We start from the raw sequence: 27217 nt of genomic DNA, 5'->3' as shown, positions 1-27217 counted from the left end.
GATCGTTATGGCGGTGTGCCATAATGACAACTTATATTTAAAAATACACCAATCATTTAGTCATCAATCATCAGTCTGATGTGGAGAATTTGATCTGTATCATCTGCTGGAGTAGCAGCATCAGAGCCAGGGACTTAAAAATTCAACAAGCTAATAAAGAAGGCTGGCTCTGGTCTGGGGACTCCTCTGGAACCTCTGGAGATCATTGTGCAAAGAAGGATTCTTTGTAAAATGAAGAACATCATGGAGAACCCTGAGCATCCTCTTCATAAGACTGTTGTACAACAACAGAGTGTCTTCAGTCAGAGGCTTCTTCAGATCTGCTGTAAGACGGAGCGCTACAGGAGATCCTTCCTCCTTCCTGCCCACAGCCATCAGCATCTACAACGGCTCTTCGATGAAACCTGCCAACAGCTTTTAATTTCCATTTGGGATTAACAAAGTATTTTTGAACTAAATTATACTAAACTTAAGTTTGACAGTTTTTCCTTGATTGATTCTCATCAGTGAGCAGCAAATAATGAAACATCTAAATTCTTTACCTGTTAAATTAATACATCAAAACTAATAATTCCTGCATTTTTCGGGCTATAATCACATCAAACATTTGATACTTTATTTTGTTAAGTAAAACTTTTTGGAACATATGCAAAGTTGAATTCCTTCATTTTCTGCTGGATTCAAAACTATAACCTTTATCAAAGAACATGACACATGTGTTTTCCTCTTTTATGTTTTCTGGGTCAGAATCAGTCAGAAATCAGGATCGGCCAGGAAAAAAACGTTATCAGTGCATCTATACACATATTTTTTCAGTGTCAGTTTGAGAAAACAAGAAAATGTAAGGTAACCACCTCATCGATTCAACTGTTTTTGGTTAGAGTAATGTAAGATTTGGGCAAAAGTTCAAATGTATAAAGTGCACTTATAAATCATCAGTGGTTATAGACTGTCTTGTGTTTTTGATTGTAATAGTTTTAGAGACAAATTATTAAGGGGGATTATTTTGCCAGAAAGATAGTGTTATCTTTAATCAAAGTAAGATAAGCTACATTATTTTGCTTTCATTTAAGATTTTTGTATTTTGTCAGCTAATTTCCTCTCCTTCCACCTTTCCTCAGGTGGCGAAGGATGTCTCCATTCGAATCCACAGCCAGCTGGACAGCGTGGAGAAGAAGAGGAGTCGCCTGGAGCACGAGACTGAAGAGCTCAGAGTCAGGCTGCAAGACCTGGAGGTCGCCAAACAAGTCCTGCAGCAGGAGCTGGACAAGGTAATATTGAAAAGTTTGAGCTGGTCCAGATCAATAACTGCTTTTTTGTTGTACACAAAAAACACTTTGCCCTTTCTTTGAGCCCTGCCCATCCATTTAGTCCATGTACGTTAGGCGATGTGATGCTCTACTAAGTGTTTTGATAAAGAACACATTGTTTTACAGCCACAGAGCTATTTATTGGATGTTTCCTTTTAAGATGCATTATATGGCTACACTTTAGTGTCTATTTGAGATCGGATCTAAACATTTTATTTAAACACACAGCGTTCAGGAGGATCCTGATTTAGCTGCCCGTTCACTTAGGTCTCTGAAAATGATCTTTGTTGTGCCTATTTTGTCTCAGAGCCCCAGGGGATTCTGTCTCTGATCCAATCTTATGTTCATTTCTGGCTCGTCCAGCGCTTGGGGGACTGTTTTACCAAATCAAGTGTGTCCAGGAAAACACTGCAGTAAAAACCAAAGGGGAAATTGATGTCAAGGGAAACAACAGTAAAGATAACCAAAACTCGACTGATTTATGTAATGCCTGTTAGGTTATCATTTGGAAGAAGCTTAGTTAAACTTTTAACTTTTGGTTTTGATCTCTCTAATATTTAGGAACTGAAGAAAACTTGTCATCATGTTCCTCCTTACTTTCTTCTATTCTACTCGTTATCCCTTTCCCACAGCTTTTAATGGTCTGATGGCCCTGGCTGAGGCCCCTGATGTGGGTCAAAATTGGACGGATGGTTGGGTTTCTGGCAGCTGATCTGGGTTTGTCTGCTTTTGTCGGGGTGAACCGTGTGTTCCCACAGTACTTTCATAAGTTTTCATCTTGTGTTTGGCTGTTGGGCAGCTGAGAGGGATGCTTAGTGTTTTGTTTTGTTATTTTATCCTTTGCCTTATTATATTCGAAGTGGTCGTTTTGCTTCATAAAATTAGTGCTTTGCTTTGAACTGTGTACAATATAATCAATTAGTGTTTCAGAGCAGTTTTCAGTGCTGCTTTCAGTGCACCTCTCTCAGGAGAGCTGGCAACATTTAAGCCATATTATCAGAGCAAAGCAAGTACAGCGGATAACATGACAAAGACAACTGCAGCAGCCAATACAGTCTCTGTTTGATTGTGAGTGTCATTGAAACAGGTGAAAAGCACTGTGGTTATTAGTGAAAATGTGTTAGATGTGCACAGCATATAATACAGTGATGCAGGCTGTGTATGTATACTCAAATCTTTAACACAAGCAATGCATTATTGCTAGTGTTTGTGTTAGAATAGTGTAATTTTGAGCTTTTTCTTACATAATAATTACATTTCACATCATCAACATACTCCTCATCCAAACCTATCCTTACATATTAATGGCTTCTTCAAATGCCTTTGCAGCACCCCTAAGACAAATGCTTTGAAGTACAACTACAAAGCCTCCCCAGGCTGAACTACATATGCTCTAGTTATTTCCGTCTGTCGTGTCTTTTTGTTGACTAACTAAATGACTGATTTGCTGAGGTGTTTTCTGGCTCTTAACTCACAGTGTGTGACCGTTTCATTCCACATAGTTTTTAGTCTGTTGAGAAAACCAGTGAAATCCCTTTCAAGAATGAAGTTCTTACGCTCCTTACTCTGGTAATGATGATTCAGAATTCGTGTTCCTGCTCATCTGTCTTTCACATTTGGATACACAGTACAGCTGCCATACAGAAGTATTCAACTTTTCCATATTTTATCATCTTAAACCTCAAACTTCAATTTATTTCATTGGGCTTTTATGTGGTAGAGCAACACAAAATAGTGCATAACTGTGAAGTGGAAGAAACGTTGTACATTGTTTAAAACTATTTAGTTTTGTTGTGTGTTGTGCATTTGTTCTGAGCCTCTTTGGTTGATACATTGTAAATCCAGTCTTTTGGGGTACGTCTCTATCAGCTTTGCACATTTAGAAGTTTGTGAAATTTTTGATCATTCTATTGTAAATGTTTAGGGTTGTTGATCTCTGGAAGGTGAACCTCCACCTCAGTCTCAAGCCTTGAACGGATTTTCTTCTAGTAGGAAGGATCTAGTTCCATCCATCTTCCTATGGCCTCTGACCAGTGTCCCTGTCACTGGTAAGGAAAAGTTTCTCCGGATCATGATGCTGCCACTATGTTTTACCATGGGGTTGACCTGATCTGAGGCATGGTGTTACTGTAGGTATCTTCTTCCACATGTTTGCCATGACCCAAAACTGCAAACAGGACTTTTCATGGCTTTTTTTAACAATGCTTTCTTCTAGCCACTCTTCCGTATCGGCCAGATTGTGGAGTACATCTCTGCAGCTCCTCCAGAGTTACCATGGGCCCATTGGCCCACTCTAATTAATGCTCTTCTCAGCATTCTCAGATTAAAAGAAATGTGCAAATGAGTAAGTTGATTTAAAAAAAAAAAAATTACTAAATGTGCATTTATATTTGTGCATGTTTACACTTGTTTCCTACAGTTTCCATGTTCAGAAAATTAATGGAACAGTTCTCTGTGAGTTGATTAAAAAGCAAAAAAAAACAAAAAACGTAAAGCTTTAGATATTGTTTTATAACCTAGCCCTGCTTTAAACATTTCCACAACTTTCTCCCTGACCTGTGTGCTGTGTTCCTTGGTTTTCATGGTGCTATTTGTTCACTAATGTTCTGCAACAAATTTCTGAGACATTCACACAACAGATTTAGAGTAATTTAGACACAACAGATTTAGACTAATATATCTCAATAGGTGACTTCTGAAAGCCATGGGTTGCACTGAAATTTAACTAGGGATATCAGAGTAAAAGGGGTTGAATACCAATGCATGCCCCATGTTTTACATTTTTTATTAGCAAATAAAAACTATAGTTATGCACGGCTTTCTACTGGTCTGTGCTTAAAAAAACCAATAAAGTTTAAGGTGTGGTTGTAATGAGACAAAAGGTGAAAAAGTTCAAAGGTGTGAATACTTTTACAGGCACTGTAACAAGACTGAGATAGAACGTACAAAACCCTAACCAGAAATTAAAGAGGGTTAACAAAGCTATGTTTTGGAAATAAGGAGAGATGCAGGACATGCATATATAAACAGTGAGATGTATACACTTAGACAATGGAGGTCTTAAACTTTTGAGTTGTAAGTCTGGTTGTTGAATTATTGACTATGTTGCATTTCAAGCCCGGGGTCTACACTGATCGATATTCTTTAAGAAGCAGTGCTATGCAGTGGTAGAGCTGCACCTTGATGCAACTTCTGCAGGCTGCCAGTATTATACTGGAAAGTGGAGACTGTAAAAAAGGGTTGTCTGCAGAACTAGGACTTTTGATGAATCAGCTCCAAAAAGGAGTCCACATAAAGAGGATTCCTTAGCCAAGTTCCTCACCATGTATTATGATTTGAACAGATTCAGCTGCATGTCTTATGTGGAGCTCTTTAGATTCAGGAGGAGTTGAGCTGCATATCACTGTGATGCAAACAGGATTTCAAACTTTATGGTGGTCTATAAAATGTCAGGTTTATTTCAACATTATGGTCTAAAATGTGTCAGACTGAAAATTCCCTCCCTCCCTCCCTCCCTTCCTCCCTCCCTCCTTTCCTTTTAAATTCCTCATGTGTCCTTCTCCTCTTTCAGCCTGACCTTACCTTGCCCACCTCCATCATACCAAGGCTGTCACTCACTTATTCCCTTTCTCTCCCTCGTTTTCTCATCGGCTGTCATCCCCCCTTCTGTTCCAAAACCATTGATCTACTCCTACTATGGATAACCTTTGCAGGTGGCAAGGTTGGGTTTGATGATGGGATGGATGCGCTTCAGTTGCAGAGTAATGGAAGTAGGAAGGTAACGAGTTGTTCTGAAGATGATTAATGGAAAATAGATGATAGGACCTAACAGAGGCACCTTTGTCATAGGGTTTTTTGTCACATAATCATTGAAGAAGCTCGGTGGATACATAGAAAATCAAGGTGATAAAGAAGGTAAAACTGAAATTATGTTAAAAGGAAAGTTAAGGAGCTTCAGAATGTTATGTTATCATTCCAAGCTTGCCTCTGGTCGGTTTCAAGGCAGGTTCTGTTTATTAGTAAAGCCATTACTCCTCCGTCGTTTTGTTGTGCTTATGTTGGCTCCTGTGTGAATTATAAACACACACACACACACACACACACAAAAGTAATATTTGCCATAGAGTTTGCTGGTGTGTTTCAGTTTCCGTCAACGTGGCTGACAGCTGAATAAGCTGAATCTTTGCTGATAAGGTGATTTTTAAATGACCACTCTGACAAAATTGAATGGATTGATTTGAATTGGATCTGTCTTTTGGTTTGTGTGTAGAACGCTGACATGTCCTTTGGTGTGAACTGATGCTACTGAAATAAGTTAAACTGAACTGAATGGAGGGATGAAAATGGAACGAACCAGCAGAGAATGGATGAACCAGAGGGGAATATATTCTGAGGAGAAGTGATCAGTGGAACAAAAGATAGATGGGAGACTAATTAGCAGAGTGAGAAACCAGAGACCGACGGATGGAATGAATGGTTGAACAGAAACAAAACAAACAGAGAGGTGAAAGTACAAAAACGGAACAGTCACAAAACAGATAACTCGTCACAAAGATAACGATAACATGAAAACAACAGGAGACAAAGAAACCCTGAAGCAGGAGTGATTGAAAATATGAATTACAGAGAACGCACAGCAGAAAGGACCGGATTAACCAAAATAAAACAGGAAACTACAAATGAAAAACTCTGAATATAAACTAAATATACTGAACACAAATACAAAAACACCAAGTCCTAATCATGACTTCCAGTGACTGGTCGGTCATAATTTCCAAAAAACTGGATTGTTTCCTGGTCAGTAAATGCACCATGCCAAAGTGCCACCAAGTCACGCTAACAATAACACTCTTAGGTGTGGATGTTTCCACTGAGGGGAGAAGACTCAAACTTAGCTCCTTTCAGTACCAGTGAAGTTTTTAAAAATTATTTTATAGCTACACATTAAAGGTGTAAGGAGTTATTTTATAAGGAAACTGTTTTCCACTGAGGCAGGATGGAAGTTCAGCCTGTTATTTAAAGAGACAACAAGACAGAAAACAGGAAGGCTGGACAACAAAGTTGCTCTGTTTTATCATTCCTGTGCTGGAACATTCTGGATTTGGAAATGTTAGCAGTTTTCTGGAAATCTCAGTTATGGTAGGGATCTACATTCTTCGAGGAATGTACATGGTGACTGATGCTTGCAGTTTGTAATGCTAACCATTTTGCTCACTAATATAAGATGCTAAAGACAGTTTAAAATGCCAACTTCCTAATAATGTTTTCTTTATTTAAATGATTAAATCCGTTTTGTAGTGACTCCTTCTGTTACGGATATAAATAATTAATGACTGCCACAGACAGAAAGGCTAGAAAAATAAGTTTTAAAAAGCCATTAATTACAGTTCTTAAAACACAAGAGAGTTGGCAGAAATGATTGTCAGCAAATCAAAGCTTCATAAAATGGATGGCAGAAAAGCAGCCTGGATACCTAAGAAATTATACAAAAGAGAATAAAAAAGGATAGAGAGACAAAGAAAAAGATAATGGGTTAAAAGACTAAAAGAAAAATGCTAATGCTGGGACTGCACCATGTGGGGGGTTTATGAGGAGGAAGGCTGGCAGAGTATCAGATATCACCCCAAATTGGGAAGAAAATACCTTAATGACTGTGGAGTGAAAAGAAAAATGCAGCAGTTCCGTATTTTGAGTTCTTTTCTTCCCATCCCCTCTTCCCCTATCTTCAGCTGTTCTCTTTCTCGCTGTTTCTCTCAGTGGTAGACGTGGACTCTCTCAACCTCAGTGCAGATTTCTGAAGCTAATATTTCTCCTGGAGGTCATTCTATATTTGAGTGTCTGAACATGGTGATGAAGAATGAATCAGCTCAGGGTGGCAAGCTCTTTCTATCAGCTAAAGCCCACACAAATACAACAAAACGCTTGTTCATGTTGCACAAGATCCCCCCATCCTGCTGCTATGAGGGCCATAATTTAATGCTGTTTGATGGGAACGGCACATTAGCTTTATGGCCAAAACTACCGTGATATTAACTCGCACTGTCCTTGGAAAGAAACAAATCAAACTTAGAATTGTTGCTGCTTAGACGGTTTAATGCCAACTATTACACCTGGAGACTGCACTGCAGGAGTGAGCTATTTGAAACATGACTTTTATTCTTTTGTTCCTTTCTGTTGATTGCTTTTTGAAATGCCTCCTTGCTTCTGTTAAGTCCTGGCGAAATGCTAAAGGAAACCGTTCCCTGCTGTTCCGGACTTTCAGGAAGTGCTGCCTTTTGTTTGCAGGGAGCTCAGGGATGTGGGGCAGGGGTGGCTGGAGACTTTGTGCTGTGTTTTTGCGGTTATGTCTCATGTGTGTGTTGCTGTCCTTCATTATACTGGAAAAATACATACTGTGAAAAGTTAAAGGTGAACTTTTTTCTGAGTTTCCAACCTCATTAACCTACAGGTACAAGAACATTATTTGGATTTCATTAATAATTCAGCTAGCAGCCCCCTTTAAGACAACATTTTATACTTTTTTTTTCTTTGCTTCAGTGAGTTACACTCAACAGTACTTTTTAGGTACATGTGTTAAGAAACAGAAAAACGTAATGCGTTCATTTAGGCTGAATGAAGAAAAAAAGTCTAAAGTGAAGTGATTATCTACCTCCAGGAGACAATGTGCCCATTGAAATTTAGTCATGAACTAGTTTTCTGTTTAAAAAACTATTGAAATGTTCCATCATGCTGTTCCAGGGGGTTAACGTTCATTTAATGTGAAGCTAGACAGAATGTAGGCTTTTTTCAGGTCCAGTCACATATCGCATAAAGTAGCACTGTCCTTCCCAGGACTACTGTGAGCTGTCAGTCAGTTGTGTATGATGACCCATAACTTGATTTAAGGCAAGAATGTTTAAAAACAAGCTTCAACATACGACTACAAGGGTTGGCATGTGTGTCTGTAAAATAAACAGCCTACTGCAGGCTCTCTACAGAGGCAATTAGACGAGCTAATCGACGAGCTAATCTTAGCTTGTTAGGAGAAAGACATTTATGTGTGACTGTCTAAATTGTGTCTACAAGCTAAATCTGAAGTGATGGGGTCCCCCTTTAATTGTTCTTTTTGTGAGGATCAAATATGTGGTGTTGGAAACTTGACAGTATGGGGTCCAACTGGGTGCCCTGAATCTTCTACAAGTCTCTAACAAAGACTAATAAACCATTATCACAGTGATGATTTGCCACAGTATTGTGTGTTTTTTAATTGACTTCCCTCTGAGCGTTCCTCTCTATACTTACTCCAAAGCACCAAACGTGTTACAGATGCCCATCTGACACCATTGGAAGGAAATAAAAGCAGTGTTTACTACAGAGACACAAGTTCAGTTAAAATGGGTCAGAGCATTAATCTGGTCTGAGTTTAAACTTGGCTTTATCTGGGTCACATTGATTGATTAGAGTGAGGAAAGTCTTAGAAGAGGGACATCAGGGACATTAAACCCAAATGTGCTTGTTAGAGGAGGCAGTCACTGTTTTAAAGCTGGAAGGAAAGAAAGCGAAAAGCCTAAAAGACTGATGACGACTGTCTCAATCACTAGGTGTGTGAACAACCTGAATACAACTGAGACAGAAGGGATGAGATACAGACTGAGGAAGACAAAATAGACTAAACTTATAAATTGTGGATGACCGATAGAACTGAAAATAAGAGAAGAGTAGAACAGCAAGATATTAAAGATATAGCTAACATGAGCGAAACAAGAAGAAAAACATAAAAGGAGCAAATGCTTCAAAAGAAAATGAGGAAACTCAGGGGGAAACTATAGGGGAATGATGCCAGAATGGTTTCTGGGTCGATCTGAGCTTCACAGGTACCACTGGGACAGATAGCAGTTGCAAGTGCACACAAACACATAAACACATATATGCCTAAAAAGACAGAGACTTGCACTCTTCCTTTGCCGAATACTGTAATGCAGATGAGCAGAAAGTCAGTTGGGAATTTAGAGGAATGCAGAGAGACACATAAAGAATCAGAGCAGTACAAGGGCAAACTAAAGAGCAATTTATCATTTCTGCTCCTTTTATATCAAGCGAGGCACACCAATATTTACTGAATGCTGCATGCTGCCTTCTGACTGGAAGATGAAAGGAATTTGCACATTTTATCAATCTGGGAAATTTCAGGTTTGGCAAAGAAAATGTTAAACATATGAACATTTATGTTTTGTTCATTTTCAGTTCATTTTTGTTTTTGTTCATTTTTACAGCTTTGGTCAAGACCCACAATTAAATGTGTTTTTAATTCATTGCTTAATTAAACTACCACATTACTTGGTGGCAGTTACAGAAATATTTATTTTTCATAAGATACAAATACTTAGTTAGGCGAAGTAATCGGTGCGTTACAGGGCTGTTTGGATGCACGGCCAGTTCATGATATTCTATACTTTATTTTTAGCTGAATAGAGTCCAATTAATGGTTCATGTCTACAGTTGAAACCCACATGTATACATACACTGTATAAAAAAACATTTTTTCTTGCTCTCAGAAATAACCCTAACAGACCTGAAACAGGAAAGGTTTAGATTTAATTTCAATGTGCTTAAATTGGACCCCAGTTTGGGCACGGTAATCTACTGTGTGCCATATCTAAGGTGCAGCTGGAGCTTTAACAATCTACCGAGGCTATTGCCAGAGGGGGGGAAACACTGCTGAAGTGATCCAAGAAGGTGGGCCTTCACAAAAGAGAGAAACAAAGAAATACTCCGGGTAATTCATAGGCCAGGTCTACAGAGAGCAAAACAAAACAAAAAAAAACAAACAAACAAAAAAAAAACTGACAGACACAGTAATTATGAACCAACAGAAGATCTGGTACTGGAATTATAAATTAAGAGAATAAAGGACTAAATGCAAAGTAGGTATACTGATTAACAAATTAGGATTTATAGTGAAGGCTGGGCCAGAAGACAAACTGGCTGAAGTGACTAAAGACAGGTTACCTTAAAGAGAAGCTGATTAAAGAAAATAATTAAATAGAAACATGACCAAATAACCACAGATAAAAAATAAATCCACCCATTTTCTATACCCACTTCTTATGTACAGGGTCGCGGGGGAGGTGGTGCCTATCTCCATCGTTTCATCGCAGGGCAACACAGAGACACACAAGACAAACAACCATACATACCCCCATTCACACCTCAGGGAATTTAGTGAGACCATTTATCCTAACAGCCATGTTTTTGGAATGTGGAAGGAAGCTGGATTACCCAGAGAGAACCTACGCATGCACAGGGAGAACATGGAAACTCCATACATAAAGACCCCTGGACGGGAGTCGAAGCCAGGACCTTTGTGCTGTAAGGCAATGGTGCTACCAACTGCACCACCGTGCAGCCAATTGCAATCGTGCAGCCATGTTCAGGATTTTACAGTTCTTCTATACAAAACTTCATATTTTCTTCTTAATAAGAAACTACAGTCATTTTTTAGTCATAATATAATAAGCTTTTCAGTGTAGTAATGATTTATTTTCATTTCATCATTACATTTTGAAATAAGAAAAGCTTTATTTTTTTCATCAGTCAGTTAATATGGGTGGCTATCTCCCTTTACTTACATCTCTTGTAACATCCTCTTTCAGTTCAGAGACAAAGATACCCACGGTTGCTTCTGCATCCTCTCAGGATTCCTGGGCAGTCTAATCAATTTGTGACATGTTTTTCTTTAATCTCCCACAGAACTATTAGCAGCATTTAGCTTTCCTAAACTAAAACCATGTCTACCTGCCTATCATTTTTGGTGATAGTCTGCTCCTAGTGCATCATCTTTAATGGCCCCACGGGGGGCGCAGGGGTAATTTTATGCCTCAGTAGCTGTAACGTGAGCCTGCCTGAGAAAACTGAACGAATCACTGATGGAGGCACTGAGCATTAACTGGGTCGCAATAACAGTGAGAACACACAAGAGAGAAAGACAAGATAAGAGGGCTAGAGGGCACAAAGAAGAAGAATGGAGGGAGGATGGATGCTCGGATGTGTCGACACCTTTCAGCGGTAGGAACCCTGCAGGGACATCAGATGTAGGGGAACACTACAAGCAGCTTATCTTTATTATCCATCTCTGCTGCTTATATTAGATTTACATACATAAATCGCCTGCATGAGTTGTTCAGTGTTTGTTCATTCCAAACCATATTTCACCCCCACAAGCTCTACCATTATTTAATGAAAGAAAAGATCAGTTTTGGCTTATCCATGTCAGTAAATAATGTTATTTAAAACATGTTTTTTTTTTCAGACGTGTTAGGTTGACTACAGATGTGTGGGAAGAGGTACAAGCCTTCTCTTCTGCTCAGCTGAAAAGAGAGATGTGCTTAAAGCATCAAAACACTTTGTTTTCTTGACAGTGTCCCTGACTGGCTTGAGTGCCATTAAAAGCAGCTATAAAACATCCAGTAAGTGTTCAACTTTGTCTGTAGCACACTGTGCGAAAATGAGTCTTAGCAAGCTGCTCCTTCACCTTTTGACGAGCATAAACGTCATTTCTTTAGAATGTTACCTTGATTGTACTTTCAACCACCATTACCCATAGGTTCTTCTTAAAAGAAGATTTGTTAAACCAAGAAGCTTTCCCAACTTGGAAGAGAGGGTCAGTGTCACAGAAACTACAGATGAACAATTTTGGCATTTGTGGTGTCAAAAAGTCGACTTAACAAGCCTGAACGCAACGCCAGAACAAATGTTAGTAAATGTCAGGTTTAATTTTCTCTGTAGCTGCTTGGTTTTTAAATGCCAACCGGAAAGACACGGTCACAGGCAACAAGTTTAATTTCAATTTGTTTTTGGGGACTTCTTTTGACAGATCAACACAAAGTAGCACACAATTATGAATTGAAAGGGAAATTATAGTTTCTAGTACTTCTTACAAATAAAAGTCTGAAAAGTGTATTTTGTATGTATGTATTAAGCCCTCTTTACCCTGAGACCCCTAAACAAAACTGCCTTCAGAAGTCCCTTAAATATTAAACACATCCATCTATGTGTAATTAGATTTCAGTATAAATCTAGCTTTTTCATAAAGCCCTCAGAGGTTTATCTGAGAACATTAGGAAAAAAACAGCATCATAACGAAGAAAGGAAGGCAACAGACACAATAAAGAGGAGGTTTGTAGAGTGCGAAGCAAAGTTAGGTTATAAAATAGCTTCCCAAGCTTTGAACATCTCAAATGTTACTGATCAAACCATCTTCTGAAAATGAAAAGGAGGACATAACTGCAAGCATGCCGAGACATGGCCGTCCACCCAAACTGACAACTTGGCATGAGACCAAATGAAACATTTTGGCCAACATGAAAATGCTGCATTGTGGAAAGTCAAAACTAAACATCACCATGAACACATCATCCCCATGGTGAAGCAAGGTGGTGGTGGCATCACGCTGTGGCGTTGCATATCTTCAGCACAGACAGGGAAGCTGACCGGAGTCAGGTGTAGCTAAATACAGGGCAATCCAGGAAGGAAACCTTCTCAGAGGCTGCAAATTACTTGAGACTGGGGTGGAAATCCATGAGGACATTCTTATGTGGTTATATAATGTACAAAGGCTCAAGTGGTATGAATACCGTCTGAATGAAGGGGTTTTAACATCAAGTCACCATAGAACCAGTGGGGTAAATAAAGTAGCAGTGAAATACTGGTGAGGGACAACATTATGTACAGGCAGGCAGAAAAATGAGCAGATGGAGGGGAAGGGGAGGGAGGATAACTGTCTCTCTCACCCTTTTAAAGGTTTAGGGCCTTTAAATGCAAAATTGAGTGCTTGTTATCTCACCTGTGGGGATAAACTGGGGCTAGCTTCAGTGTCTGGGGAATCGTTGTGGGTGGAGATAATCACTAAGAACAAAGGGGTTTACATGTGTCTCGTGTGTGTCTGTAGCGTTGGTGGAATAATGATTGATCATTTATTATACAGACTTCATAGATTCAGCCCAAAGCACTGAAGTTATGATATGTGCTCTCCCTTTCTTTGTGTATGAAACCTTAAATGTATGTGCTTGCCCTTTAAATGTGTTGAATGTTGCTGTAATGTTGAGCCACGCTGGACCCATTAATTAAGCATGAGTTATAGTGTATTATTGTCAGCAGTTTGTTATACAGGTGCTGTATGCAGGCTCTTCTTTATTTGTATATATAAGGGTGGAAATAAAGAATATCTTTTTTTTAATGTAAATTTATACACAATTGACTTTAAAATGGAATATAATGTGAGATCAGTCCAAGTATGGGTGGTGTTGTTCTGGAACTCTGACTGTCAAGTGTTCATCAGAGAAACAGCCTGGGGGAAGAAACTGTCTTTGTGGCAGCTGGCGTTATCAGACAGCGCTCTGTAGCACCAACCTGAAGGTAAAAGCCTAAACAGTTTGTGTGCAGGGTGTGTGGGGTCTGCAGAGATTTTAGCTGCCCTTTTCCCGAACCTAGACCTTTAAACGTCCTGGATGGAGGGAAGGTCAGCCCTGATTATTCTCTCTGCAGACCTGATTGTTCGTTGCAGTCTGGACCTGTCCTGTTTTGTGGATGAGCCAAACCACACTGAGATGGATGAAGACAGGACAGACTGAATGATGGCAGTGTAGAAGATGACTAGCAGCTCCTGTGGAAGATTGTACTTGTTGACTTGTCTCAGGAAGTACAGCCTATGCTGGGTCTTCTTCTGAACATTGTCTATGTGTGAGGATCATCTCAGGTTTTAAGAAATGGTGGTTGCTGGAACCAGAAGTGGTCCACAGCAGAGACAGTGTTGTTGAGGATGGTGAGGGAGGGATGTGGAGGTGGTGTTCTCCGAAAGTCCACCATCATCTCCACAGTCTTGAGTGGCTTAAGTTCCAGGTGGTTCTGACCGCACCAGTTTACCAGCCGATCCACCTCCTGTCTGTATGCAGACTCATCACTGTCCTGGATCAGTCCAGTTACAGTGGTGTCATCTGCAAACCTCATGAGTTTCACAGACTGGTCCGCTGAGGTGCAGTCATCTGTGTAGAGGGAGAAGAGGAGTGGGGAGGGAACACATTGTAATAGTCACCTTTAATTGCCAATATATAAATGCTTCAAAACGGATCCAATTCTTGTATTATCCAATAATGTGACTGAAGTCACATGTCCTTGTAAGATGTCCTGCAGATACACCTAACGTTCAAATATGACAAAAGCCTGAATGTCAGTAAACAGATGTTGTTGTGAGTGTAAATAAATGCCAGTGCGTCACTGCGCTCTGATGATGCTGGTGAAAATGTGCATCAAACATCCAGTCAACAGAGGACAATATGTTTCAGAAAATAAAACAATAATAAAACAGATAAGAAAAAGAAAAGCAGCAGCTAGGCGTTTCAGCGCAGCAAGAATGCTGTGCTTCTTTTGTGGTTTCAGATCGTTGTATCTGTCTTCCAGTCAGTTACAAACAACACAGGTGGACATTTGTTTCCAAGACGTCTTTGCATGGCATACACAAATATATTTGCATAAAGGGAAAGTGCCGTCATTCTTTCACTCTCTACTGGAGACCAAACTGACATTTTTCTGACCAACTTCTAATACATTTTTTGGTGATTCTAAGCTTCTGTAAGAACTATGAATAACAACAGAGCATAAACTGAATAATGAAATGCCCTAATGATAAAATGTTTGTACTGTAAAAGAAAACATTGTAGAGTTCTACAGAACTGTATGATAATTGACACGGCTAAATAAGGATATTTCTGTATTTAAAAAAGTCTTATCCGCCTCATAAAATATTTACCATTAATCAATCTAAAGGAAATTATTTTTTTATCAAGGATGCTTAGATGCTTATTTTGGAAACTGAATAATTTTTGGATGAGTAACTAGTAATACTATGATTTATTTGATAATGATTAATTAAGTAAAGAAGTATTAAAAAAAATACACTACCCTACCAGAGTGTTTATTTATTTTTCAAACCTTTTACTTTGAGTTTTAGAAGAGAGAAAGATAAAACACACTAGATAATGTTTCTGTCTGGAGCTGCAACCTCCATCACATATATGTGCACTTTAATATTCTTAGAAGAAACAAGCCCAAGAACCCATTAGTTTCTCTTACTAAGTTCTGAACTAGCAGCAAAAGATGTATTATATGGTTTGAGTCTGTCTCATGAGCTTCATCTATGAGATAAAAAGGTTACCTCAGCCCCGTCTAACGTCAGGATGATCAAGGAATCAAAGGTATGCATGTGTTAACAAGAGTGACATTTCTAAGGGTCCATATCACTCCAGTTACCTTTGAGCATTGAAAGTTAGCTCTTCTCTCAGTAACAATTTCCACACCAAAGAGGGTTGTCCTTTAGTGCCTGGTAGGGTTTAGGTACAGTGCATTCACTTGTCAGAAAAAGGATTGGATTTTTAGTTTCAGATGCGACTAATCACCCCTTTTCCACTGGCTGTAGATAGGCAGCGTGGCTCCGCTCCCCTCGGTTTCGCTCTACTCAGCACGGTACCTGTTGTGCCTCCAGCCGTCAGTGTAGAGCGCTGTGCTGCTAACTACTGTGTAACATTGTCACTTTAAAATAATCTGCGTGAAGCAATAAAAAAGATATAAATACCGTATTTTCCGCACTATAAGGCGCACTTAAAAACCTTTAATTTTTTCAAAAAATGACAGTGCGCCTTGTAATCCGGAGCGCCTTATATATGGATCAATTGGTTAATTGGTTGATCCATACTGGTTGTACACGGCGCTCTGTTAAAATGTTTCAGTACGACTGGTAAACTACAAAGTCGCACCGCACGTGCTGCAAAGTCATTAAAAAGAACCCCGAATCTCGTCAACAACTCAGTGTTTTGATGCTGTTTCTTCATGCTCAACTCAGCAACGTATGAGTGAGGGAGTTAACCCCGAGGAAACTAGTAACTTCGGCCCTGGAGAAAGCGTCTCCCCTGTGTCATCAGACTACGGTCAGGGGACATAAACAGGAAAGGTTAACAGTACTAACGTTTGATTTAGTGCATCAAACTGTTTCTTTTACCTGTTTACTGAATCAGGGAAAAGTTCCCTTTCACGTTTTAACTAACGTTTGATTTCAACTTCAACTTCATAGACTCCAATGCATTCCTAACGTGCGGTTGGCTCTATTCAATAGAATTCTATGTAGAGGAGACCTTACCATGAGAGTGAATGGAGTTATCAGAACGCTGGTTTGTTGTGTATTAATAAAGTTTGACTGACTGACTTATCTGTTTTGTTGACATTCTTTTTAGCACAGCTCCATCTAGTGGATGCGTTTGACCCCAGTCAAACGTTTGACTGCAGTAGCTTCTATTCTATGCGCCTTATAATCCGGTGTGCCCTATATATGAAAAAAGTTCTAAAATAGGCCATTCATTGAAGGTGCGCCTTATAATCCGGTCCACCTTATAGTGCGGAAAATACGGTAAATAGAAAATAAATACGTAAATAAACAAAATGCAAATAATGTTTGTATTATTATATATACAAGAATGTATATGTTTTTTCATGTATAAAATGATCCACTGGGATAATTATCTGGAACACAGACCAGCCAGAACTTGGGTGTGGCAGAAGAAGCGGAAAGGAGAGACGCTGCTGTCTGGACTGGTGAAGCTCCAATGTTTACAATTTTGGGCTTTAGGAGGACGTTTTTGTCTCAGCCATGGCAATAATGACAAGGATTTTAAAGTGCAAAACTGCAGACGTTTGACTACAGAGTTAGTTTTAGGTTGGATATTTGATATTCGTGCTCTGCTAAGTCACCGGGATCTTCCTCCCTTTGATGCGATAAAGGCAGTCTGATTACAGGCAGCTTCTCTCTGTCTGCTCCCTCCTCCTGCAGTCGCTGGTTTGCATAAGGACAATAAATTTCTGAACCAAACACGTTTCATGGTGGTGTTGTTTTGGGTGTGTTGAGGGAAATGTTTGTGCATCTGAACAGCTGATTTTATGTGTGATCAGCTGATTTAGGGTGTTATTAAATACAGAGCCACGTCTGCGTGTAATTCAGAAAGCTGTTGTGTCCTTTTATTTTCTTTCAGCCTTCAGGCATGGTTTATAATTTGGAAAAAGTAAAATTATATTTCGATTTTGACCTGCTTTGGCTGGGGTCCTTAATATTGTTGTACTCACTAATTAGCTTTAATAACGTTTCTCTGCACTACCTCAGCGAAAGCCTTCTTATTTCTCCTCCTCCCACAGTGAAATGCAGTCTGTTCACGTCAAATGAAGTCCCTACTGTACCTGCTCAGGTGCAGGGACCAAAAACTAGGTACTGGTACAGAAACAACAGTAATGAGTGGAGTCGGGTAGGGCCAAATCGAACCAGTGGAAAATGAGCACTTACATTTTTTAAAAGGGTAAAGTGTCTTTCATTTTAATGACTTCATACTTTAAGTTAAAGGTCAAAGCTTTTGATTCAGATTTTTTGCGAACAGGACTTTACTGAGCAAGCGTCTGTTGTATTTTTGATTTTGTGTTTAATTTAATTTTGTATTTTCTCTTTTGGTGTTCTGTTTAAATAACCTAAATATGTGCTCACATTTCTAAAGATATTTTTTCGGCACTAGTGGGCTTTATTTATTTATCTTTTGACAGTAGGCAGACAGGAAAGATGGGTAGTGAGAGGGGGAGACATTTGGCAAATGCTGCCGGGTCTGGGACTCAAACCCGGGACGGCCGCTTCGAGAATTGTAGCCTCTGCACAGGGTCGCGCGCTTAACCGCTACACCATCAGCAACATGCCCATGTGCTCACATTTCTTTTAGTAAATAGGTGGCCTGACTTTTACTTTCTTGTCAAAACCCTGCAGTTAATTTTCATTAAAAGAAAAGAAGCGACATTTATTGTGGTTTTTTATGTTGCAAAGACTTTTTGGCAGTTAAATTGATACTTGAAGCAACTTGGATGTAACTCTTCATTGATATTTCCACACAGTACTGGGGACCCTAACTGCAATACAGGTGGAGGATTTTAAACTCCCCATAACTCGTCCTTGTTCAGTTTGATATAGATTGGTGGTTTGAAGACCCAAAAGAGTGAGGTGGAACGCTTTTTAAATTGTAAATTTAAACGGACAGAAACCTGCAACATTCGTCCGCCTATTTCCAGTTGGGAGACAGGCGGCGTACACCTGGACAGATCACCAGTACATCATAGGGCAACACATACACACACAGGGCAGACAAATATGCACACACTCATAACAAAGAGCAATTCAGAGTAAGTAGTTAACCTAACAGCCATGTTTATGGACTGAGTGACTGGAGAGAACCAACACATGCACAGGGAGAACAACAGTGCTAACAACGGTTCCACCATGCAGCCCATGCTGCAACATCTGCTAACTATATCCCCTTCATAAAATCCACAAACTGCTGCATCGCGAAACATTAGATCGAATAACAGGCTCTTCAGAAAGCCTGATCAGTTTTCCACAGGGAGGTTGTTAGTCACCTAGTAATCACTTTCATGTTAAACACATTTTAAATGTTTTATTGCCAAAAAATCCTCAGAAAATAAAAGTTGACAAAATGTTAAACTCTAAGTCGAGTTTGGAGTTTTAACACAATACAGGTCCTTCTCAAAATATTAGCATATTGTGATAAAGTTCATTATTTTCCATAATGTAATGATGAAAATTTAACATTCATATATTTTAGATTCATTGCACACTAACTGAAATATTTCAGGTCTTTTATTGTCTTAATACGGATGATTGTGGCATACAGCTCATGAAAACCCAAAATTCCTATCTCACAAAATTAGCATATTTCATCCGACCAATAAAAGAAAAGTGTTTTTAATACAAAAAACGTCAACCTTCAAATAATCATGTACAGTTATGCACTCAATACTTGGTCGGGAATCCTTTTGCAGAAATGACTGCTTCAATGCGGCGTGGCATGGAGGCAATCAGCCTGTGGCACTGCTGAGGTCTTATGGAGGCCCAGGATGCTTCGATAGCGGCCTTTAGCTCATCCAGAGTGTTGGGTCTTGAGTCTCTCAACGTTCTCTTCACAATATCCCACAGATTCTCTATGGGGTTCAGGTCAGGAGAGTTGGTAGGCCAATTGAGCACAGTGATACCATGGTCAGTAAACCATTTACCAGTGGTTTTGGCACTGTGAGCAGGTGCCAGGTCGTGCTGAAAAATGAAATCTTCATCTCCATAAAGCTTTTCAGCAGATGGAAGCATGAAGTGCTCCAAAATCTCCTGATAGCTAGCTGCATTGACCCTGCTCTTGATAAAACACAGTGGACCAACACCAGCAGCTGACACGGCACCCCAGACCATCACTGACTGTGGGTACTTGACACTGGACTTCTGGCATTTTGGCATTTCCTTCTCCCCAGTCTTCCTCCAGACTCTGGCACCTTGATTTCCGAATGACATGCAGAATTTGCTTTCATCCAAAAAAAGTACTTTGGACCACTGAGCAACAGTCCAGTGCTGCTTCTCTGTAGCCCAGGTCTGGGGAATGCTGCACCTGTAGCCCATTTCCTGCACACGCCTGTGCACGGTGGCTCTGGATGTTTCTACTCCAGACTCAGTCCACTGCTTCCGCAGGTCCCCCAAGGTCTGGAATCGGCCCTTCTCCACAATCTTCCTCAGGGTCCGGTCACCTCTTCTCGTTGTGCAGCGTTTTCTGCCACACTTTTTCCTTCCCACAGACTTCCCACTGAGGTGCCTTGATACAGCACTCTGGGAACAGCCTTTTCGTTCAGAAATTTCTTTCTGTGTCTTACCCTCTTGCTTGAGGGTGTCAATAGTGGCCTTCTGGACAGCAGTCAGGTCGGCAGTCTTACCCATGATTGGGGTTTTGAGTGATGAACCAGGCTGGGAGTTTTAAAGGCCTCAGGAATCTTTTGCAGGTGTTTAGAGTTAACTCGTTGATTCAGATGATTAGGTTCATAGCTCGTTTAGAGACCCTTTTAATGATATGCTAATTTTGTGAGATAGGAATTTTGGGTTTTCATGAGCTGTATGCCAAAATCATCCGTATTAAGACAATAAAAGACCTGAAATATTTCAGTTAGTGTGCAATTAATCTAAAATATATGAATGTTAAATTTTCATCACAACATTATGGAAAATAATGAATTTTATCACAATATGCTAATTTTTTGAGAAGGACCTGTATATTTTAGATTTTGTTCAACTGAAATTGTCAACACAGCAAAAATATGTAGCAAATATGTAGTGTGAAAATACTTTACTCTATTGGTATTTTCAATGCTTAACACTGACCTGTGCACTATCTTCTGTGCAAGAATCTAGTTCTTCTTTAAAGCAGGCTCTCTGTTTAGATCTTAAACACAAAAATAACATTTTGTTAATGTACCAAAGTGGCATTTTTCCTATTTTTCTTATAAAACCTGATCAGTGTATCAATTAGCTTTTTGTTTAATTATCGATGACTTTCTGGCTCTCTGGGGTATAAATATGGCTTCTCTTAGCTACTCTTCAAAATGGGAAAAACGAGAACATTCAATTCTAACAAGGCAAATGGGTGTTCATCATCATCTTTGCCCATGTCTATAGTAATATTTAAAAAGCTTAAAAAACTGCAAAAAACAAGGCTGGAAGAGGTTTATCTTGCCTTCATTTACACGGAGGAGGATGGTAGGATGGCAGTCCCTACAACAACGATTAATTTAAAGGCTTGGATGAGAGTAATAGTGGAGGCTGCAGTTCATATTAATGAGTCAAACTTCATAGTTTAACACCTCTTCAGATTGCCTTTGGAACAGCAGAGTAAAGTAAAAAAATCAGTAAATAAGGCATTGTCACCCACTCTTTATCAAACTGATTGCTTAGAAATAACCAAACAGAAGACGTCTACTAAAACTGAACCCTAATTACATTCAAATGTAATAAAACCAGTCTCGGATCTTTTCCAGTTCCTCCAGAGAAGGCTGCTTTGTCACTGCTGGTGTTTATTACTAATGGTTTAGAGGTTTATTGCTAATAATGGCTGATGGATGTTAAGTTTATTGTTGATGCATGATAAAGATGAGCTCTGCTGGGTATTGAAGTCATGCTGTGACAGCACTCAGCCCCGCATAAGCCGCAGTGAGGAGATTAACATGAGGCTGCAGGTGCAGGTTCTTTGTGGAACACACGTGTGTCTGTGTTTGTTTGCCTTTTCTTTTTGAAAGATCCTTTATATTCTGTGTCCCTTGTCTTTGTCCTCCCCCTTCCTTAGCTTTCTGTTCTCCTCTTTTCATTTCACCTTTATTTTACCTCCTCTTTTGTTTGCTTCTCTGCCCTTTTCGCCCTCTCCTGCCTCCTTCCTCGCCCTATCTTTCTCCTGGCTCCACGGCGAGGCAGAGTGACATCATCAGCATGCTGCCAGCTGTTATTATTCTGTGGAAATGGAGACGTGGAAAATGAGTAGCTGGCACCTCCCGCTGATGCTAGTCTGGCTGCACTGTGGTTGCCATGGTTACACTGCTTGTGTTGTGTGTTGCTCTATGCAGACAGAACAATGTGTTGCATACAGTTGTCCTTATTTCTTGCTGGAAATGTCACTGTAGTATCTTTAGAAATAAAGCTCATTAGCATCTGCAGCTCAGTAAAAAAACGTGGCCCTTATAATTAGAGGAGGCGTATGCATTTCTTGTGGGGGGACCTTTGAGAAGGTTCGGCACAATGGTACAGCCTGATATGAAGTTGCTGTTTCATTTGGACGAAACAATTCTGTGAGGCTTTGCAAATAAACAAATAAAATAGAGATGATTCAATCATTGCCAGAGTTGGATCTGATTAAAAATCAACAGGCCAAAACTGAAAAATTTTTTTTTTACTACTTATTAAATGGGATAGTCTTGTAGTTTCTTCATTTTCTGAAGAATTCAAAACTACTATAACCATCAACTATTATCAAATACCTTGTAGCTTATTTTTCCTTTTTATGTACTCTATTCCTTTCAAAAACAACTAATTGGTGAAAATAAGCAGAATAAGCAGGTCAGAGACCTTAAAAAAACAGACATCAGTATTTTCACAGAAAAAAAAACTGATTGGTGCATCTCTAGAGAAAATGTCAGGTTTTATAGGTTTTTTTTCAAACTGTTCTGAAGGGTTGCCAATTTGAAAGACATCCCAATCCTAACTGGGCAAATTGTGAAGAGAAATCAAACAGCAACAGTAACAAAAAAGCAATCCATGAGAAGAAAAAACAAGAAGAAATGTGCATGAAGAAAACAGAAGAATGCAAACTTTTACAAAACCAGAAAAGTAATTCTCGACTTATGAAACAAGAGAGGTTAATAAAAAAGGCCAGGTATAATTAAAAAATCTTCGGCATCTTTCAGCCAAGTCTAATCAGAGGATTGTTTGTATTGTTGCTAGAGTGATGGATTTGTTGCTGTGTGAGCTCATGGTGGAAATGATTTGGTCTGTAGCACATCCACGATTTCCTCCATTACAAATGCTGCATATGATGCACAATGTTAGGTGGTTTTTCAGCTAAAATCTCACTGTATTTACGTGTGCAGTAGGTGCATTTTGACATGGAGCATTTTATGTCCCCTTTTATTTTAAAGATTACATGCAATGCTGCTAGTAGAGATATATGAGATACTGTTCCTTGTAAGGGAGTCGCATCCATTCACTCTGATCAGAAACAATTCCTGGTTTATTAATGGGGCAGAATGGTAAATGGATGGCCTGTACTTGTATAGCGCTTTATCTAGTCTGACGACCCCAAAGTGCTTTACGCTACAGTCATCCACCCATTCATACAAACAATTACACACATTTAGCTGTGGAGGAGAGAAATTAAAAAAGATGTGAAAAAGTACAGAAGAGATAACTGTTTTCTTTAACTCCATGACCTAACCCTGCTGGAGGAAACGATAATTAGATCCTAGATGGGAGTTACCCTGATGCAGTTTCTCACAACAGATTCAATTTACTGGGTCAGTAAATTGCTATCTAAAGGTTCTGAAGTGCAGACCATACTAAATTTCTAGTAATATCAGACTGCTTTGGGCCTGTTTCCAATTTCTTTGAAGTTTTACTTAAAACATTATGAAACTTAAAATTATACCTGAGGTCATATTTATTTTAAGGTCATATTTATTTTAAGTCTGAAATTTGAGACCATTTGACTTTTTTGTTTTAGGTTTTTTAAAGATCAGAGGGTTTTAATGAAAGTATGTTAAGGTATTTTTTTGTATTTATTAAACACTATGCTAAAGTTTAATTGGTGTAGAAATGCCAGTTTTGACAAATATTGCTTGTCTAATTTCAAGATGGTCCTAGTGCCAAAAAAACTTTAAAAAAAGCACCCTTTCTGTGTTTTCTCTGGTAGAATAATGTTTTCACAGATCTCAAATATTGTTTTTAAAGATTTTCTTATCAAAGTATAACTATCCAGTCCACTCATAAAAAAAGCTAAAATAGCTCCTTGTTTGAGCACCAATAGGACGTTTTGAACCAGATTCAACATTGTAGCAGCTAACAGTTAGCCCTTCGCAGAGTGTTGTCGTTCGATCACTGATTCTTTTTGGTAGTACTCCAAATGCCCAACTAGCAATTTTTATTAGCTGACTTAGTCAGCAAAACAGGGTAAAAACACAAGAAGTACTTCCTTCCTTATTTAAAAACAAGACTGTCAAACATAGATCCAGAGTTTCAAAGAACACACATTCATATGTAAGAACCATAAGAATAGCTTACAATTATTTCACCAGTCTTTGCGATAAGAAATGTTGTGGTGTTTTTTTGTTGCAAGATTTAGTGTAATTTAAAGTCTGCTTTGGATTTAGTTGCATTTCTGCATATGTGATGGTAGGACAGAAAATGTGTTTTTTTTCTGGTGATACCTACATACAACTGGTTGGCAAGTAGATAATGATTGTTATGGAGACTTGGTGAGCCCAACATGCCACACTAGTGCATGCCTATTGTTTAGATGTATTTGTACCTCTTTTACTATCCTGCTCATTGTCCAAGGTGGCATGATAAATATGGGTCATGAGTCAGCTTAGTGGATGATGGCTAAATAAAATGGGCGTCTGTATACCATCATATTGCCTGCATACCCCAGAAAATCTGGAGGTCATGGGATCGTTAGGGGCACCAATATCTTGGCCACGATTTTCTTTTTAAAGTAATTATTAGGATCTTTTTTCCCACTAAATAAAGTTTCCCCAATTTAAGGTTTGATTTTGTCTAAATTTCTCAGCGTAGGATTATGCTACTTCTATAAATGAGGAATTTATTTGAAAGAGTTTTGCACATGTTTTACCAGGCTTGCCAACAGATTTGCCCTCTTCTGTAAAGATGTCACCATAGTAGCAAGATGAGTTGTCAGGTCAGACGTTCTATATTTGTAGTGTTGTGACTGCCTGCTGAAATTACCTTTTGGGTGTGTTGGTGTTTGTGTTTGAACTGTCAGTCACATGTAAAGGTTACCAGAGCCCTTCATGTCTGGAAGAGCTGGACATTGTTCTGCTTTCAGTAAGATAAAACAGGCAGTCATTATTTAAAGCACCACAGAAATCACTGAGTCTGCTCCCATGACACTTTAATTAGGTGACTTTAAATCAAATATACTCTAATTGACCAAAGTTTTGATTTTTAGTCAAATATTTGATGTAGCATTAATTAGATCTGTGAACACTAATTATGTATGGTATTGTTGTAATTGCTCTGTGTTATCTGCAGCTTATTTTATCCAGTAGACTAGTCACAGCTGAATTTGACTCATGCATGCACACGCACCCACCCACACACACACACACACACACACACACACACACACACACTCTTGTTTTGCTATATGTAGTGAGGACCATGTGTTGACTTCCATTGATTTTAAGTCATTTTCAACCCTTTCTATGCCCTAACCCTGACAATAACCCTAAACCTAACCATTACCAGTGCATGCCTAACCCTAACCTTAACCTAAAGTCAATTCATACCTTAGTCCTAAACCTAACCGTTAGCAAAATAGGTCGTGAGGACCAGCAAAATGTCCTCACTTTGGTACAAATGGTCCTCAATTTGATGTTGAAATCGGGAAAATTGTTCTCACTGTGATGCCAAGACAGGAACACACACACACACACACACACACACACACATAATTGATACAGATCACATTGCCAATTACTGAAGAACCCAGTCAGCCTGTCATACGTGCTCCAATCCACTGTCTTTGCAGCACACTGTGATAGGCTACTAGCTATCACTGCTGCCTTGTGTGTTTGTTAGGTGTGACGCGGTGTGTGGCAAGATATTCTGCCTAATTAAAGTTGTGAATCACGCTTTTCAGAAGGCTACCAGCCACATGGAGTTTGGATCGACACGTTTATGTATCTGAACTACCTATACATTTGCTAGCGTGAATAAGAAAAAGAGTAATGCTTAAAACATAAATGTTGCCTTTTGTTATACGTTTTGTTTTGGGAACATATGAAATCTTAGAGTGAGCTTCATCCATACTCATTGAACTTTTCAACATTTTGTCGAAATAAAACCACACCTTTATATACAGGGGTTGGACAATGAAACTGAAACACCAGTCATTTTAGTGTGGGAGGTTTCATGGCTAAATTGGACCAGCCTGGTAGCCAGTCTTCATTGATTGCACATTGCACCAGTAAGAGCAGAGTGTGAAGGTTCAATTAGCAGGGTATGAGCACAGTTTTGCTCAAAATATTGAAATGGACACAACATTATGTGTGACATACCAGAGTTCAAAAGAGGACAAATTGTTGGTGCACGTCTTGCTGGCGCATCTGTGACCAAGACAGCAAATATTTGTGATGTATCAAGAGCCACGGTATCCAGGGTAATGTCAGCATACCATCAAGAAGGACGAACCACATCCAACAGGATTAACTGTGGATGCAAGAGGAAGCTGTCTGAAAGGGATGTTCGGGTGCTAAGCCGGATTGTATCCAAAAAACCACAGCTGCCCAAATCACGGCAGAATTAAATGTGCACCTCAACTCTCCTGTTTCCACCAGAACTATCCGTCGGGAGCTCCACAGGGTCAATATACAGGTCCTTCTCAAAATATTAGCATATTGTGATAAAGTTCATTATTTTCCATAATGTCATGATGAAAATTTAACATTCATATATTTTATATTCATTGCACACTAACTGAAATATTTCAGGTCTTTTATTGTCTTAATACAGATGATTTTGGCATACAGCTCATGAAAACCCAAAATTCCTATCTCACAAAATTAGCATATCATTAAAAGGGTCTCTAAACGAGCTATGAACCTAATCATCTGAATCAACGAGTTAACTCTAAATACCTGCTAAAGATTCCTGAGGCCTTTAAAACTCCCAGCCTGGTTCATCACTCAAAACCCTAAACATGGGTAAGACTGCTGACCTGACTGCTGTCCAGAAGGCCACTATTGACACCCTCAAGCAAGAGGGTAAGACACAGAAAGAAATTTCTGAACGAATAGGCTGTTCCCAGATTGCTGTATCAAGGCACCTCAGTGGGAAGTCTATGGGAAGGAAAAAGTGTGGCAGAAAACGCTGCACAACGAGAAGAGGTGACCGGACCCTGAGGAAGATTGTGGAGAAGGGCCGATTCCAGACCTTGGGGGACCTGCGGAAGCAGTGGACTGAGTCTGGAGTAGATACATCCAGAGCCACCGTGCACAGGCGTGTGCAGGAAATGGGCTACAGGTGCCGCATTCCCCAGGTCAAGCCACTTTTGAACCAGAAACAGCGGCAGAAGCGCCTGACCTGGGCTACAGAGAAGCAGCACTGGACTGTTGCTCAGTGGTCCAAAGTACTTTTTTCGGATGAAAGCAAATTCTGCATGTCATTCGGAAATCAAGGTGCCAGAGTCTGGAGGAAGACTGGGGAGAAGGAAATGCCAAAATGCCAGAAGTCCAGTGTCAAGTACCCA

The 27217-nt window shown here is 39.5% G+C and overlaps 1 protein-coding gene across 3 annotated transcripts in view; it reads left to right on the top strand.

Moving 5' to 3' along the window:
- Nucleotides 1-27217, top strand: part of soga1 (suppressor of glucose, autophagy associated 1) — a 133064-nt gene that overhangs the window by 29733 nt on the left and 76114 nt on the right. For all 3 annotated transcript variants that reach the window (XM_047364780.1, XM_047364786.1, XM_047364773.1), the window contains exon 4: nucleotides 1122-1271. In XM_047364780.1, the coding sequence (XP_047220736.1) occupies nucleotides 1122-1271 (150 nt within the window). The remainder of the gene's footprint in view (nucleotides 1-1121; nucleotides 1272-27217) is intronic.

Source organism: Girardinichthys multiradiatus, chromosome 1 (assembly GCF_021462225.1).
Source record: "Girardinichthys multiradiatus isolate DD_20200921_A chromosome 1, DD_fGirMul_XY1, whole genome shotgun sequence".
NCBI lineage: Eukaryota > Metazoa > Chordata > Actinopteri > Cyprinodontiformes > Goodeidae > Girardinichthys > Girardinichthys multiradiatus.
This window is presented reverse-complemented; position numbering and strand designations above follow the sequence as displayed.